This window comes from Hippoglossus hippoglossus, chromosome 3, assembly GCF_009819705.1.
Source record: "Hippoglossus hippoglossus isolate fHipHip1 chromosome 3, fHipHip1.pri, whole genome shotgun sequence".
NCBI lineage: Eukaryota > Metazoa > Chordata > Actinopteri > Pleuronectiformes > Pleuronectidae > Hippoglossus > Hippoglossus hippoglossus.
In genome coordinates this window covers 12,102,351-12,120,914 of record NC_047153.1, presented here as the reverse complement: position 1 = coordinate 12,120,914, position 18,564 = coordinate 12,102,351, and the positions used below count along the sequence as shown (strand labels likewise).

Here is an 18,564-nt window from a genome sequence, read left to right as displayed (position 1 = left end):
ATTGAATTTATTTCCAACATTTACTTCCATATTTTTAGCTGTTTGTTGTACTTACTGTAATCATATCTGAATGAAGCAGGCTTTGTCCTGAGTGGTTGACTTTGGCTCAGCTTAGCATTGTTTAAAACCTGCAATATCAATGATAGCAGAAGTGAGCAGGCTGGACTGCTCGGTATAAACATTAGCAGAACAGTAGAACAGTGTGGAAGTTGTTTTTTTTACTCTGTGTTCCCATGGTGTTGTCAACCCATCAGTGCAGCTTCCATATGTTGTTTGCTGTACGTGTCACATGGTTACGCCAGTGGCACCAGTTCAACTGAGGGGGGGGTGTCCCAGGTGATACAAGAGCTGTGAGCAAACAGAGGCCGATAACATCTCCATACGAAGCTCTTTTCCCTGTTGGTGGTGCTGCGAAGGCAAATACTGAGAAAACCGCTCAAACACTTTCTGTGTTCTTGATTTTTTTTAAAACTTTTATTAGACTGTTGTTTATTTAAACAGAACAGAAGAGTGATGAACACAAACATTAAAGTTGAATCTAAACACATAATATATTGCTACCATAGACTGCAGGCTATATGATGGACGACAAGTCTCCACTTCATCCCGCTGTCCAGAAATGAAGCTAAAATATCCTGGATCGTACCCTGCCATCTTGTGCATTTGGAGCCAGTGTCTGTGCAGTGGCGATCGGGTGATGGATGTATGTGCTCACCCATAAGAGTCAGTCTCTGCTGTGAATCATGATGTTTCACCCGGTGAAATAATAAAACTTCCCATAAAAATTAACACTTGATAAGAAGTACCTAAATTGTCAGAAACCATCTTTGAGAAAAATTGACTGGATGTATTTTGAATCTATAGTTTGGTCCATGTCCCGTCTGCTATCATGGAGGAGGCTGGGTTTATTACCTTTGATGCAAGGGGTCACCTGGTGACGATCAAGATGCTTCTCACACATTCTCGTCATTCAACTTTTAAATAATATTAATGTACAAATATCAATATTTTCCTCTAAAATTCAAACTACGATAGTTGTATTTTTATAATCAAAGACAGAAGTACATGGAGTCCCATTATTTTACTACTCAGTGGGTCAGTTACATTAAAAGTGAGTCATACCATGTTTAGCACTTTGATATAGCGCTCTGTGGTTCTTCATATTGACGTTAAAATAAAAATCTATAAAATAATCAATAAAATAATAATTAGTTCTTAATACTTTTTTTTTTTTTTTTACATATAATGCTCAGTCCACCCTTCCTCTTTAACCCCTTTGGTGCAAGTGAATCTACATATCATAACCATTTCTTGCCTCTTTGACCTTTCCTCATTCGCCCTTGTTTCCCATACCAGCTTTAAAATCAAATCTACTCTCCGCCCGGCCTGTAGGAACGATTCTGATACACACATTCAGTCTCGCCTCACATATGAGCTCACAGGAACTGTCTATATGCTGTATAATAGGGCACTGTAAATCCCTGCCCACCGCCCAGCTCTGTCCCGACCCAGCTCAGGCCCCACAGTGTCCACACCAGTGTCCTGGTGGCTTAGACTGGCTTTTGGGTCCACTCCCTTTCTGCTGAGTTCATCAGGCTGGTCCTTTGAGCAGGGAGCCAGCACACTGCCTTGTGGCGCTTTCTTTCTTTTCAGGCGGCAAATGTGCTAAAACAGCACTCCATAATCACTTGGCATTATGGGCCGTTGTGTTGGGCATTAGTGATTAGAATTGACCAGTGGGATGTTATAAAAATGAGTCTGACAAGAGAACACCAAAGCTGATGAGTCTGGATCCTGGCACTGGATGGCAAGAGGATTAGTCAGCTAACACACTGGCTGGGGCTTCTGCAGGGTCGGGTCCCATCGCATCTCATCATCGACAGGCTCGAAGCGGCCCCTGTGGCTGCCGTGTCTCCATCCGCCTCCCTGGCTGCCTGGGTCTGCGTGGTTCCCATCCTCCACCGTTTCCCCTTCATCCATTTTTTCTTTTTTACCAAAAAACACAACATCATCCCCTGTGTTAGGGTTGGTGGATCACACAGTGTCATAAACTCAGGGTCCAACGGGTTAAGTGGCAGAAGAGATGCCTGATTGAGCTGTTTCTTAAGGGTTTGGTTTGTTTCTCTGTAACTCAGAGGGATCGAGATGATGTGTATTTGATATTCTTGATTTAATACACTTATCAAACACACAGACACTTTGTCTATCTCCTGAAACTCACAACGAGGGGACGTGTTTTGATAGAGCACAGCATACCTCTGTCATATTCAGCCTCTCAAACACTCCACTGACTATAGAAAGAGCACAAGGGTTTTCACTGACCCCTCTCTGATTTCATCTCTGATATTATCTGCCAATAACTACAGCACTCACCCGAAATCAATTCACCTCAGTAAATGTGGAGTTAATTAGTATGATTTTGTCTGAGCAGCTTGAACTGTTCAACCTCCCTCCCGGGGTGTAGAGTGCCTCTGCCTGTTTCTCTGGAAGCTCCGGCTCTTTCCCCTCCTTCAGCTTCATACTGCAGGAATGTAGCAGTAACAGGCAGTACCACGGGAAGAGTCACCGAGGGGTGGACAGGGGGGGGGGCGTGCGGTTGAGATGCACGTCCTTTATTCAGGCCAACGCCGAGTTCAGTGGACTTGAAACATTCCCTCATCCGTCACAACTTTGTGGTACAATATAGCGTAGTATAGCTCAGTCCTTTCTGTTATCTCATCTACTGTTCTCTCCCCTCTTTTCAGGCCTCTTGTCTTTTCCTTTGCCCTTATTATTTCTCCCTTTTTTCCTCTTCTTATCAACACGTACCTTCTAAATTACCCTATATTCTCCCTCTTTCCTCTTCTAAGCTGGCCATGCCAGATTTACTATTCCATTTATCCTTTATCCTTTTTTAAATTTCTCATGATCTCATCTCTTCATCATCTTGTGTCGTCACCTCGGGATCAGAAACAGGCGACACCAATGTGCCTGTCACGGTTTTGTGCTGCTAACCTCTGAACTGTTACTTTACATTGGAGCTATTGAGATTTGACGTGTGTCTTTGGGTTTTAACTCCTGTTCTGAACCATTACCCTCTGTGAAGTATTTAAAAACAGCTGGAAAGTTTATTTTGACAAGCGCTTAATCAATTAACAGAAAATGTATGAATGTGTTTTATTTTTAATTAATTGTTTAAGTGACTGATTCATCAGTTCCAGTTGATCAAATGTGAGGATTTGCAGCTTTTCTTTGTTGTACAGTATATTATAGTAAACTAGATGTTTTTGATTTTTTTGACTGGTTGGACATTAGAAGATATCTAAAGATGTCAGTTTGAGCTGCTGCATTATTCTCTGACATTTTATTGACCAAATAGTTAATTGATTGGTCAAGAATATTTGTCGCATATTAATTCATAATGGGTTTGATTCTTTTGTTGCAGACATAAATTAGAAGCTGTTTACAGTAATTCTGTTCAGATTTCATGCAACTTGCTCTAACCTCTTCTACTGATCACAAAACAATACTGTGAGAAATAAACTTGGCTGGTATCAGTTTTCTTAACCACTCTGCACAAACAGAAAACATTCATCACTCTATGAAAAATGGAGTCTGCTGTTTCAGCTACTTTACAACTCTGTATCTTCTCTTGTGACAATATCAGGACAAAGTGCCTTCAGACCAGGTTGTTCCTGTTTGGATGTACTGTAGCTCTGATTTGTACCAGGGTCAGATTAAAATATACTGTTTGTCCTTAATATCAAGAGAAAATATTGACATGTCCCCACACAATATGTTCTGTTGTAATTTAACTCCACTTTCACTTACAAATCCCGCACACTAAATGCAGGATAACAATAACACCCCACCACAGTCATACCAGACTGTTGGTCAATAAAAACCACACAGCTGTTTGTCACGGCAGTGTTTACACACAGATCATGTGGTGTAACTTTATAGCTGTTCTTTTCTTTCTTAAAGATTTAAGGCCACTCGTGTTAAACATTCAATGTAAATGAGTCATGACGCGTCACTCCATTCACACCAACAGTGCAGAGTAAAAGGACTGTTTATTTTCACACACACCAACAATGACACTGGCCTCCTCAGGTGCTGGGTGTTGCAGCTTTAAGTGGCTGGTGAAAGTCTGTGTTTATCGTTGTGACACGACCCCCCCATTAGACATGCCCTTGTTCTTTCACCATTGAAAATACAGACATATACCCCTACTGCTGATTTCCCTCCAGCTGAAAAGATTGTTACTGTTAACCCTCAGACATAAGCAGAAGAGAATTACAGTCATTATTTCAACGGAATGGCTGCTGTAATAGCTGTTTATGTCCACACCAAAGTGGCTAAATTTGACAAATGTGCCTGCTTACAGTTTGAAATACACATTTTTAAAGACTTCAGAGATAATAATACAAAAAATATCTATATTAATACAGTACATCTCAAAACAAAAGGTACTAAGTGCTTCACAATTAAAAACACAAACAGAAAAGAATAACCATGCTAAATGTGTGACAAGGTTTGAATATTTGAAGAGAGTCAACAATATGTAATGTTTTCTTGGCCTTTAAGTTTTGTTTATCAAAATGTCCACAAAATATCTCACATCTCACCATATTGGATTTGTTATTGACTTTGCCATATGCACAGGTTTAAATTGTGTTGTAGTTTAGACAGTAAAGTGTCAACAGCAGAAGGTCAATGGTTAAACGCATAATCATAGCAAAACCACAAGTTCATCAGTCACGTTATGTAAAAATGTAACATAAATGACGACAGGGAATTCAAGTGAGGAGAGCAAACATTATTATTGTCTGTTTCAAAACACCAAGCTAAAAACAAGGCATATTTATCAAAATCTGTCTTGTCAAACTCCTTACCACATGATGGCGCTAATACAAATATGGTCCCCTTCCAACTACAAAACAAGGAGTTTGTTCCTGCTGAGCTGCAGTGGTTTAACTTCTGATCCTGCTGCAGTAATGTAGAAATGTACTCCAGGGAAGTTAAGTGCAGCGCGACATCATTGAAACCTTAAATGTTGCTGAGCGTGAGACAGAATTACAACAATTAAACTTGAATAAGATTCAAATGTATTTATTTTGCTTTGGATGGTGAACTTTTAAAGGGTAATTTTGAAATTTTAACCTTTTATTTTATATAATTTTGTTTTTAGCTAAGGTACCTTTTTAAATTGCTTTCGAGTCGACGTGGTCTCCGCAACATGTGATGAGACTGTAGCTGAGCTGTTGGGCCCCAGCTAAATAAATCTTCACTGTGACGGAAGTTATTTGTGTTCGCGGAGCATGGCAGCCTGAAATCTGCAGCTGCTGCCTGTAATAAACTTGTAAATCTTGACTCTTCCTTAAAAATCAATTACATGCCACTTACATTATGTGTCACATGGCAGTTCAGCGCCTGCCGCCTGCTGTCGACGCAGTAACCTAAGCTGCAGCTGCCGGACTAACCGAGACATAATTCTGTCTCTCAATGTGCGAGAGACAAAAAATCAACACAAACTGAGATTCCTCCATTCATTTCAAACCGCTCACTGCATGTTTGCTGTTACAATGGTAACCGTGTTTTCCTATTAATCGAGGCACAACCCTTTGATGTCAATGGTGACATCATGCAAGGTCATGCTACTGCTTGACGGGCGCTGTGCTAGTTCTTTCAAATATATGATATAGACGAGGCAACCATGGACTTTTGAAAAGAATAACACAACAAACAATCAATCAATCTTAAAAGTCCTATGATGTGGATGTAACCACTCTCAAAACTGAGTCAGGACTTTGATCCCATAGTTGTTGTTTTTTTTATTCCCCAACAAATGGGCCGAAAAAAAATCTGACTATAATATTTATACTTTCCTACCTTTATCTCCACAACTGCTGAGTTCAGAGTGAGGTCATATTAGAGGATCAGGTTTCATCAGTGAAACCATTGTATAGATTGTGTTTCTATGTTTCTGTTATTATAGCCCAAGGTGGACCGTTACTTTTAAGTGCTTCCAGACAGTTTAACAGCTGCTTTTATTGCACCCTCTCTTACTCTGACTGAGGTGACACATAAACCTGTTGAAAGTAACAGTGCGGAATAATTACTGTATATTTATGTGTGGCTGCTTAGTATGTGACTGATAAAGCATCTCATTGGAGCAAGGTGAGGCCTTCAGGCCGACTTTTTATGCATGAGGTGCAGCCGTGCATCAGTACCTTCACTTCCCTGGCTCCAAAGCCACATACATAGAGAACAGCCGACACGCACTTCCTCTTTACTAACTAGATGCAGACATGTGCTACATGGACGATGAGGATGGTTCCGCAGCAGGTTGAGGCTGATATACTTCCCTTCAGTCATGCTACACATTTTAATGAAAGCAGAACTCTGTCAGATCAATCAATCATACTTTATTTGTACAACACATTTTATCCAGGTTAGTCAAAATCCATAATTATAAAATTCATAAAAAGGATCAAATAAGTTTTAAAATGTCAACAAAAGGGAATAAAAACATAAAAAAAAGAAATTAAACAGTAAAATGTAATAGATTTATTTTTAACATATATAAATATGTAAATACATACATATATAAATATAAACCGTATAAAGGCAGGCTGAAGAGATAGATGTTAAGCTTATAGTTAACAATTTTTACACTGCTCTCAGGTCCTCTGGCCGACGACAGATTGATGAACCAAAGTGCAGAATATGATGGAACTCATTGTTTTGAAGAGGTTGATTCTCCTTGAAGAGGGTCACAGGTAAACATCATGCATAATTAAGACTTCATCAAAGTTTCCCAGGCGTATCAACAGTGAGGTTTGATTTGTTGGCTTTTGGGCAAGCTTCTTATAGAAAAACAAATGTGTCTCTTTTTCAAGTGTATATACTCACAGATGTACATATCTGTGAGATGTGACATGCACTAACACCACTTGTATGTGGTGTTAATTCACATTACTAGTGTAAAACACTTTGACGTGTAATTATGAATATCTGATGATGTGAGAGGTTTTGTGTGGTTCTCCTGCCTTGCACAGATCTTTTTCATTTTATTTGCACTTTTTTGTCATGGCTCCAATCATCACCCACAAACGATTATCCATCCCTTGACTTGCTCGAATGTGTTACCCGATTTTTTGATCCTCAAGCTCACGTGTTTTACAAATCCACTAGAGCACTGGTCATCTGGTTATAGGGAGGAAGTGAAGAGCAGTGTACAATCATTACTTTTAATGACAACACTACAGCAGCATTGTCAAGGCTGAATTCAAATTAGATTTTCTGAAGTTGCTGTTACTATTTCAAAAGAACCATGAGAAAGTTCATATTACACATTATTACTGACAGTTCAGCAGCAGCAATGAACATAGAGAAAAACACTTTGATATTTTGCTTTAAAGTCAAGTCTGCTTTACTTATTCTCAGTCATTCCCCACAATACTGAATGGGTATTTGTATGTGGAGTGAGTGAACCCAGCAGGTTAGTATGTAGGAAAAATATTTCCATGCACCCACCTGACACTTGCACTCTGCACATTTGTGTAATTGGATGATAAACATCACATATAGGTGCAGCCTGGGTACAAGTTATTTAACACATCTCTGTGATATCAATGTGTTTTCTCTTTTTCTCTTTGCAACTGAAAAATCCTTGTTTTTTTATTTTATAGGGATTCCCTCTTTTTTGCATTAGGTAATTGTTGTCTTTCCGGTTTTTGCTCACTTTTGTTATCAACCATAGAAAGTGGGTCATTGTTGAAAAAAAAGGCATTATTGTCCACAGAGTGTGATATGCAACTTTGGAGGACGGTCTGTATCTTCTGTCTGTGTCATGAGCTGGAGGACACACACTACAGCGCAGCACAGACATGGCAGAATACATTTATCTTACATAAACAAATAAGACTGGGCAGAAACAACATGCTGCATGAATTTGCTTTGTCTGCTACATTATAGTAACAATGAAGGGAAAAGGTTGGATTGTTTTTCATGAAGTATTTACTGGCAACACACACACACACACACACACACACACACACACACACACACACACACACACTAGACTGAGCTGAGTGCACTGCAGATTGTACCTTGGGATTTGCAGTATTTTTAATTTACAGTCTCATTCTGCAGCAAACAATGGGCTCGTCACACGGATGGAAAGCCTGACGTAATGGCTCGTTGTACCTCATCAGATTTACACAGTGTTTTTGACTGATAATGGGGGCTGGCCTCACACTGGAGTGAAAAATGGAGTGTTCAGAAAATCATAAGTGGCCGTTTGATTTCCTGAGAAATAATCACAGAAGTGGGAAAGTGGTGGAATGTAAAGTGGACCTGCAGCTCAGGCCTTTACTTGTTAAGCTACTTGAGATATTGCTGAGAAGCAGAGTGGAGTTCAGCCAGGTTCACTGCAGCACAGACACTGTTCGCTGGCTATAAAAGGCTCAGCAGTGCTTGTCTGTCGAGAAGAGAACGAGCAAGAGAGAGGCAGCGAAAGAAGAAAATGAGAGATTTTAGTTTGGTTGGTTGATCACAGGCTGCCTCTTGGAGTAAATGTCTCCAGGAGATTAAAAGAAGCCTGGTTCACTGTCAGTGACTGGAAACCCTTCATGGTAAATGTTGTGCGACAAACGCTTATTTTTCTTCAGCTCAAGGGCTAAGTGAGCAAAGCTAACCAAAATATCATCACATCAGACCTTTCTTATAACTTTGTGTCTTTGGTTGTGAATGAATTAGGGAAGAACACACTGTAATTGACAATTGCAAGTAAAGTTACCATAATAATACTTTTTAACTGTGTGGTTTCATAGTTTTCCCTAAAATTGTATCTTAGGTACCATTGTAGAGTCTTACAAAAGCTAATGTTATTTATGTGAAACATGATGAAAGAAAATAGACTGACTGGTCAGTTTAATAATAGCTGAAGTGGTTGGCCACTTAGGTCCTGACCACAGACCTTAAATGAAGACGATATGACAGCTCCCCAAAGTGAAGCCACTGCATCTTGATCACCACCTGGTGGCTTCCTGCAGTTCAGGCCATAAATCCTGCCTCCTCTATGTTAGTAGACGGGACATGGACCAAACTGAAAAGTCAAGGTACACATCAAATACATTCTCCCAAAAGATAGTTTCTGTCAGGTATGTTCTTATCACAGTGATGTAAGGTGAAGTGCAAATTTTTCCACTGGTTTTAACAACTTATATGTTGTTATAAAAAAAGCTCACGATTGGTCGACCTTGATACCGGAACCCCCCCTCCCTGATCGCTACTGCACGTACTTTGGCTCCAAATGCGCAAGATGGCAGCTTTCGTATGCAGGATACTTTGGCTTTATTTCTGGATAGTGTGAGAAAGTCTGACTGAAATCACTTAAGAAATTGTTGGAAGAACTGCCATGGAAATGTGTACAGAGATTTCTTGTCCTCAGTAAATAAATCCCCCTGACTTTGGTAATCCCTGACTTTGCCTCTATAGCGCCATCAACATGTTGACATTTTTAAATGGATTGGATAAAATGGATAAAATGTTGTACATCCAAACAAAGACCCATTGTGACTGTGGTGATCTTCTGACTTTTCCACTTGCATCTCATGGTGGTTCTGGAAACGGATTGCCATGAAATGTGATCCACGCATTCACGTCCCCCTCGGCATAAACAGTAATGACTTTGATGATTTTCCACTCGTGCCATCATCGGGTCTTTTTACTTTTAGAGCCGTTAGTCTGGCTATAGACTCTTCAATCTTATTTTTTCTTTCTTAACCTCTTTATTTAACCCATTAATATTATACCCATGCTGCAGTTCTGTCTTTGGCTTCTTCTCAACAGCTCATCTGCACAGTACCTGGAAGAAGGGGAAATGACTTGAAACAATTTACTTGTGTAGTGGAGGTCCAGGAGACCTGAGGTTTTATAACGATAAGGATATGTGTGTACACTCAGTGCTCTGTTGGCCTTATTTGCACCTCTGAAGTCAGGTAATATGTTTGCACAGTCATAATAAAAGGTGATGTGTGGACAGTAACATGTAGGTTAAAAGCTTCTGACACTTCCGTGCTTCTTCTATTCTTAGTTTATTAGAGTTGTTTATATTTCTTTCTTGTGTTATTTAATCAGTATTGGTTTGTCAGAATTGGAGTATTCTAATTACCATGATTTTATTGTTGACTGCATTTTACATTGAATCTTGAACCTTGTCTTACATCCTGAAACCGCATTTGTGTTAACTGGTTAAGCCTGAACAATACTGACCTGGAAGGTAGAGCATGAATTTGAGAGATGCCTGCTAATCCGGTCATATGAGACTAATGTGGTCACAAACAGTTGGCCTCTTAAGTGGAGGTGTGACATTAGTATACGGATCATTAGCAGGTGAAACTACAACCCTTTTGTCTTTGGCTTTTACTGAGCAGATTAATACTATGTGAGGGAAGATTTCTCAAAATGAAATCCAAGGGATAGTAATATTCTAAGTACAAAGTTAAAAATATAATGTTTTTCTTCGGGTTAAGAGATTTCAAAGTGAATTGTTCCTGGTAACAATACTGCCCATGTATCCAAAGCCTGATGTAGCGTATGCATCTGTGTCATAGGTATTGTTGGATGAAGAAATGTGTCGTCATTACTGTGAATGTGGAGACTGTAATTCAGTTTAAATTTCGCTGTAATCCGGCCTGTAGTTTTTGTGTAATCCTGCATATTAACAAACAAATGCAGATGAATACACAAGGTAAAAATATAAGAGCTTCTGATGAATGTCAGTGTGGCCATTGTTAACCCGCTCCACGATTCTGTGACACGGATTGATAGAGAACTTCAGTTGGTCTCGTGTCTCCAGATGGTTTCTGTTAGTAAGTAGAAACATATTCTGTGTCGGACCTGCAGCCATGAGTGAACGGCTGCAGGAGGGAATCACACAGCCGCTCACAGACACCTCACTCAGGACAGATGAAAACAGGAAAACAACATCTGTTTCACACTAATGCAAAACAACTGCTCAGCATAAAAAATCACATTCCTCTTTATCCATCATCGCGTATCTGTGTGTTTCGTCACTTGAACGTCTCCGTGCGCACCGATGGCCAGCTTCATATTTTGCAGGATGTGCACATTATGCTGTTTCACTCTACATTAGCCTTTTTGCTGCAGGTGAAGCTGGGTTGAATGAACCCTGTGATGTGCTCCGACCAAATGTGGGCCTGCATGTTCGCCTTTGTTTTCCATGTGCCTGCTCTTCCATGAGTGCACCTGAGCTTTGAAGCTGCGTCCTTGTGTGTGTGTGTGTGTGTGTGTGTGTGTGTGTGTGTGTGTGTGTGTGTGTGTGTGTGTGTGTGTGTGTGTGTGTGTGTGTGCGTGTGCGTGTGCGTGTGTGCGTGAGAGAGAGAGCAGGGATGCGAGCATAGAGGACAAAGATAGCTTTGATCACGTTGGAGTGTCACTAATGTCTTGTTCCTCTCCGTCAGAACATCTGAGGTACCATCACAGGTGTGGATGAGAGTAAAGGGCGAGCAGCAGAGGAAAGACGTCTCTTTATCGTCATTTTTTATCGGTGATAAGGAACATTTTCCAGCTCAAGTTTGGTTATTTTGATTGCAAGGTTTTGTTAGTCGTGATCATGTTGAACATCCTGCTGTCCGCGCTGATCGATCCTGACAGGCGTTTCAGAAGCTTCAGAAGGAGTGAGCGACTTGCATCAATACTAGTATGTATCATCCCCGAGGCATGTTCAGCACGGTTGTGTCCGTCTGTTTGGTTCTTTCTGTTAAACCCTTGTGATGAAATCTGCAGGTGCCAGTCAATATCTTCATCAAACATGCTTTGCAACGAGTGAGTGTGTTCGTGGCTGATGAATGGCTGCAGGTTTTAGAGCTGTTCATCTGTCTTGATCCTCTTCTCGGTGTGACCCGGCCCTGTTTGGAGGTCGTCCTCTGCTTGCGACCCTCAGGACACGTCTGCTACTCCTGACTGATGGTATCTTAGCCTTGTAGGATTATGTCTGGTGGGAATTAGCCCCTCGGACCACCAACGCTGCTGCCGAGCCCTCCAACGCAGCAAGACGCACACAGAGGAAGTGATCATTAGAGAGGGAGCTAAATCGAGGGAATGTGATTGCACCGTTTATTTGGAAAAGACAGGGCGTGTCTCTGTTCATATCCTCACAATCACGTGGAGTGTAACAGTGGACATTTTTCTGTGTCACACTTAACCAATCACTCCACTTTAACATCCCACATTGTTTGCGGGGAGGAGAGAGAAGTAAACTCTGAAGCAAAGCCGGCTGAGATTGCTGCATCCTGTGGGTGGGGTGTGGTTTAGGAAGTCATAGGAACTTAACCGAATGGCTTTTGTGGTTTCCTGTGAAGTGGTTTAACCCCAAACACTGCTAATTTCTCTCTCGCCCTCTTTTTTAGAAATGTTTTCAAATGACCCTTGTTCCTTGAAACGACCCATTTTTTTTTGTAATCTAATGCACAAGCCTCTAAATAAACACGGTGCAAACACAGAGAGGGGGGGAAGAGTTGTGGTCATTATGCAACTAACTTTTTTAATATTCAGCTCACGGTGCTTTTGCTCTGCAGGGCAGCATTCCTGTGCCTTTAATTTGACACCGGTCTTTGCTGCATTTGACAGGGGAGGACTGTAGCTGCACTATGGTCTGATCCTCCACGTTTATATTCATTTTGAATTCCTCTCTGCAGCAGAAATACACTGGCCATCATCTCTCAGTGAAAGAAAGTGAGCTTTCAGCATCGCCGGACACAGCAGCGTCGCTTCTCCTCATTGTATCCCGGACTGTTTACTCCGCGGGATAGCGGGGGTGGACACTTTTTTCCCAGCGGTATTAACACACCTAAAATGGGGGATTTAACTTAATTCCTGAGCACCCGCGCCCCTTACAACGTGCTTAAATGAAAAAAAGATGTGAATACGGGTGGTGTTCCGGACTAAATTGACGCCGCTCCCGTTTTTCCCGGAGCGCGGCACACCTCCGCGCAGGCAGTGGTCCGCTCCGCACAGACGCGACACGGCCGTTGGTCTCAGAGCGGAGAGCAGGGAGAGGTTCAGCCAGACTTCTGCCATTGCTCTGCTCCGTCCCGCTGGTGCCTCCTCCGCACGACTTTCCATCCAGCGGTTAGATCACCAGGCGTCCGAGGAAAGCTGCTCTCATCCCCCCCCTCCCTCCCCCCCCGGCTCTTTTTTCCCCTTTTTTTATTTTTTGTTTTTATACTTTACCCCCCCAACAACTGGACTTTCTCCCATGATCCGACACCCGGCCGCACTCACGCTAGCGTCCCGGGCTACGACGATACGAGAATGAACTTTGGACTTTCCGCACGGCTCTTCGTGACATGTTCCCCCCCGTCGTCCTGGATCTATTAAAATAACAACGCAGCCCGGCGTGGCGGCGGCGGCGGCTGGGCTAAAAAAAAAAAAAAAACACACACACACGAGAAATTGAACTAGCGAGGGGAATATTGGTTTCCGCCGAGCGACTGCCGAACGCAGACGGCGACAACTTTTAACCTGCCACTTCAGAGGAGGAGCGGGGCAGTGAAATGTCCTCCAAAGCGGCAAATAAGGTGGGTACCTGGGGCTTTTTAGGAAAAAGTGGAGAGTCCCTCAGCTAGGACGCGGGGCTGCAGGCGAGCGAGGGACAAACCGAGAGGCTAACAGCGCTGCAGCTTTTCTACACAACTTTGTGCACCGCTGCTAGCTGCCGTAGTGCAGTGGACCTTAATGGTGGTTGTGTTTGTTTGTGTTGTGTGTGTGTGTGCGAGAGAGGGAGAGAGTGCCTGTGTTTGGCTTGGGTGGCTAATTTGAAATCTACACCCTGTAGCATAGCTTACAGCCGGCCATGCTGTTGGTATCAGGCTGGATATAAGACAACAAAGTGTTGGGGTTGATAACCCGTCCATTGAAAAGTCCCCCAGCTGTGTCCATAGAGGGTCTGAGCTCAGCCACCTGTTGATATGCACAGTCCCAGTTTTAATGGTTTGTTATAGCAGAGGCAGGGAATCATCCCCATGGATCTAAAGAGCAGGAACTTTGACTTTGTGTAGTTTCTTTCATGAAATACTGGAAATGTTGCTATTATTATTAGTAGTAGTAGTAAGGGGATGGTAACAATGTAGGAAAAACAGCCATATGTTACCCATAGCATGATCTTAATATACATTCCCAATATACTCACCTTAAGAAAATTGCCTAAAATAAAACTTTATCTCTGCAGCATCCCTCCTCTCACTTGTCAAGTGGCTGTTGATGTGCCCGCAGCCTATTTTAAGGAACCACTATCTTGATATGTGCTGTTCTCACCCCTACCACTCGTACAAAAATAGCTGTTTGAATATTTGTTAAGCCCTGCAAAAGTTTCTACTCTTACATTTTAGATTATGAGTCAATCATTCCTGCTGAAGTAATTCGAAAAGTACTCTGGGTCAAGTGTTGTTAAACAGCAGAAGACTCTTCTGCCTTCACCGTAAGCGTGTGTTCCAAAGTGAATCATCCATTGTCACACATGCACCTTGTGAAAGTGATATCTTTCAAAAACATTTCAATTTAAGTGGGTAAATCCTCATATTAGACCTAAATATGCTGTACACAGTATATTCAATTGTTCTTTTGTGTGAGGGGATTTATTTATTTCAGTTTGACACGTGAGGAATGTGCAGAGTTTGTCTAACAGAGGTAGAGATATTCAGGTTGGGGCGGTTGTTCCAGTCAGACGAAACTAGCTTCATCGTGTCAGCTGGTGACGTTACGCTGGACTGTACCTGACGGCTTCAGTCACACCTTGACATATTCGATTTTACTACTGTAGTATGTTTGCAGTTGGTAAGCAGCCAAACGTGTTTCATGTGCTTATTTGTAATTCCAGCGTTTCCTCTTCAGTTTCTGAATATTCTTGATTGACTTGGAAACAACATTTGAAAGTTTTAAAGTTTTAAAAGTTAAAAGTGAAACCATAAGACCAGGATGACAGTTTTGCGAATGCATTTCCTCTGAGTTACTGTATATAGTTTTTAGTTGTGCTCTCGTACAATGAGCAATAATGTTTAGAGCTTAAACCAATAGACCAACAAAGACTGAAAAGTCTTCTTTGGATCTGAATGCAGACATGTGGTTAACCAGGAGTTGGCATGCTCACTATCTTTTTTTTTTAAGACTGCATTGCCTGTCGCTGCTTTAGAATAAAAGCCGTCCTGAATTTAATTTGTGAAAAATGTTGAATTCAGAACCAAGCAGTATGTTACGTTTGTACCAATGGTAGGGCAACAGCGGCACGGATCACCACTACTAGTGAGAAGAGACCAGCCTACTGACAGTTGATGATAAAAGGAAAGTGGGAGTGGAAGAAGTCATGCTGCCTGATAGCTAATGGGCAGACTGGCAGAATCGTTGCATTAGTGATTACAGGTGCTTGCTAACTTTTGTAATGATGAAAGCTAGGGCTGTGTGATATGACCATAATCTTATATCCTGATGTGCTTAATTTCATCTCCAGATAACGATACATATCACAATATTGCACATTTTCTGTAATAATCTAATCTTTCCTCTTTCATCTTTCTGATTCTTTGCCATATAGAGTCTCATGAGCAAAAGCTTCTTCCAGTGTCTGAGTGGGGGGATTTGTTTTGAGCACTCTACTGTACTATTGTGGCTCTCATCCATAGACTCTCTCTGTTCTGTTTGACATGATTTTTGTGTGGGTAGTACAAGACGTAAGTGGAGACTGGTCTGTGGCACAGTTTCCAAAGTATAGTTCTCTGATCATCTGTCAGTGGATTCTTGACAGTCACACTGGAAGAAGGTCCTCTTGTCTTTTTATTGTTTTACAAGCCTATCTTGTCCAACCACGAAAGCCTGGTAGACCTGTGTCTCTTTTAAGAAATCCTATCGACTGTTATTAATGGGACACCGCCCTGATTAACACTGCGAAGACAGTAGAGACAATACACATCCAAAGTTGCACTTAGGGGTGTGACAGACTTGCCTTTAATAAAATTTCTCGCAACAGATTCCATCATGTATTTTGGAAAATAGTCTGTGAAACAAGTGTTAGCCATCTCTGTGGTTCAACCCTCAACCCTCACGTTTACTCCCACCTGACCTGACATAACACCAGACTGAGTCACATAACAATACCACATAAAGCGACAGTTAATGATGAACTCCAATAAAATGTTGCAGTTGTCTTCCAGTAATATACTAACATATATTACTTCATGTCTCAGAGGTCAGTGACACACTATAAGCACACAATACTGTGTGCTTATAGTGTGTCATTAGGTCAGTAGGATGTTTTAATATGTATTTAGCATTGGTTAGAAGAGAAGGTAAGCACTTTGTCTATCCCAGTATTAGATAAAGCTGTCTTTCAGTTCATCATGATAGGTCTACACTACAAAATAACAGTGTGTGTTAATTACTGGTTAGAGGAAATTGTATTTTATGTGAAGATCTTTCTGTTTACTTCCTTCCTTGACACCAAAGACAGAGGAAAGGAAAGCCTCGACGGTTGCCTCCCTTTCCACAGTTGGTTGAAGTCGAACCTTCCAGACCTTTGAGTCACAGTCACATTCACAGGCACAGTCATCACAGCCATTCAAGAAATGTTTAGTTTTTCTTTCATGAATGCCCTTTTCCCCAGTTAGAGAAACAACCAAGCCAGTCAGGGACAGTTGGCGATTTTGCAAAGCTGTGTCAGAGTCACAGACACCTCAGGATATCTTGTAATGTCAGGATACATGGTCAGCAGTTTAAAAGACAGAAAGTCTGGCTGTGCTCACTGACTAATATTTGATGAAAGGATGTCACATGAGCAGTTAAGAAACAAAGTCATAATTAATATAAACTTCATTTGGTCATCATTTACAGATAGGTACAATTGTCATATTTAATTTTTATGTTTTGTATCATATTTTTAATGGTATAATTTAAATATAGTTTTCAATGTACATTGTTTTTAAGTGAATCAATCATTTAACAAATATCAAACTAGTTGAAAACCACATTAATTCAGTGAAGAATTGACATTAACTCTTTGTCACTATGATAAATGTTGGCCTCATTCTCTGTGTTTGGCCTTTGGCTTTTCTTGCTAACTTTTGGGAAAACACCACAAAACAGAAATGTTATTTGGAGCATCAGCAGTGCCTCCAGCCTTTAGACTTGTGTTTTGAGAGGACCGACTGAAAGAAGTGGAAAATGCATTTGGATGGAGGAGGTTGTATTAATTAGAGTTGCACAGCAGGCCTCTATTTTGCTTTGATGATTACCCATCTCCATTTACATCAGTAAGGAGGGAAATGTAATTAGAGGACCAAGTGCTCTGGAGAGGGACAGAGTCCTGGTGATGTTTTTGTTCTCAGTCATAGGCGCCCTGTCCTTTTAGGAGAATTAGGGCTGATGTGGTAAGTGATAAACAGTATGGAGCAGCTCATGTTGGGTGTATGTGTGACGATATTTACAGGAAGTAAACTAACCTTTTAAAACGTAAATCTATTGAGGAGGAAGAAGAACCCGAGAAACGAAAGGTCTGTGGGAAAAAGAGGTTTGGAGATAACAGTTGTACGCGGCTGCTTACAGTAGTATTTGAAGGCTATGACAATTTATCATCTTTGCTAGGGAATTTTTCCATCTACCAGCCATCTTGGCCGGCTAGTAAAAAAGTAAATTTTGGACCTGGCTTGTACCACTGTAAATAATCAAAACCTTTTCCAGTAAAAAGAGAGCAAGAGTTATTTATTACAATTGTTCTAAAAGTCATAGACACATGGAAAAGCAATGTTTTCTACTGCACCCACCCACCACTGAATGTTTTACACAACCACACCGTACTTGTTAAGCTAATAGTGAATTGCTACAAATAATTAAAAACGAAAGACTACTAGCTTAATTTGTTAATTTGTTTTTTAACCAACCATCTAAAATTTCGTCACCTACACGGCAAAGCATTGTTTATATTTCTGTGTAGAATCAACACAGGCCCTACGCCGTAGCCCACAATATTGTGAGCATGTGTGTGCTGGTGATCATGTGTCACTACAATCACACTTTGCACACTCTCTTTCCATGCCACTGTGTGTGTACTTCAAACAATAGAGATTCAAACTGAGCAGATCGAGTTGGAGTTGGAGAACACCATTAGTCGAATCAGCTGAAGTAGCAGTCAGCTACTCTTAGATTAATTGATTGTCAATTTGGTGGTGACTATGAGGTTAGCTAGCACAATGGCTACTTGTTTGTTTATCATAAGTCACATCATCATTGTAATATTAAACAATATTATTGCTAATTGCAGATTTCCCTTATATTGGGCAAGCATAACTTCACAAGTAAACTGTATTAAGAAAAAAGAAGAACTAAATAACATATAACCTGGGGGGAATTACAGCAACTGCTGCCCAGCATTATGAAGGATGAGTCAAGAACCACACAAGACAACAGCAGTGTCCAGTTGTGGCCTCAGTGTAAAAAAAGAAAACACACACATACGAAGAACACAAGCCCTCACTTATTCCTTCTCACACTAACAGGCAAGTCTTTATT

At 41.1% G+C, this 18,564-nt stretch overlaps 1 protein-coding gene across 12 annotated transcripts in view; it reads left to right on the top strand.

The window, feature by feature from the left end:
* Nucleotides 1-18,564, top strand: part of tjp1a (tight junction protein 1a) — a 97,075-nt gene that overhangs the window by 33,010 nt on the left and 45,501 nt on the right. Inside the window, exon 1 of one of the 12 annotated variants that reach the window (XM_034572590.1) lies at nucleotides 12,676-13,589. The exons of the other annotated variants lie outside the window; for them this stretch is intronic. Coding sequence (XP_034428481.1) covers nucleotides 13,566-13,589 — 24 coding nt within the window. The 5' untranslated portion in view covers nucleotides 12,676-13,565. Of the gene's footprint in view, nucleotides 1-12,675; nucleotides 13,590-18,564 lie in introns of those variants that run through there. 12 annotated transcript variants of the gene reach the window in all.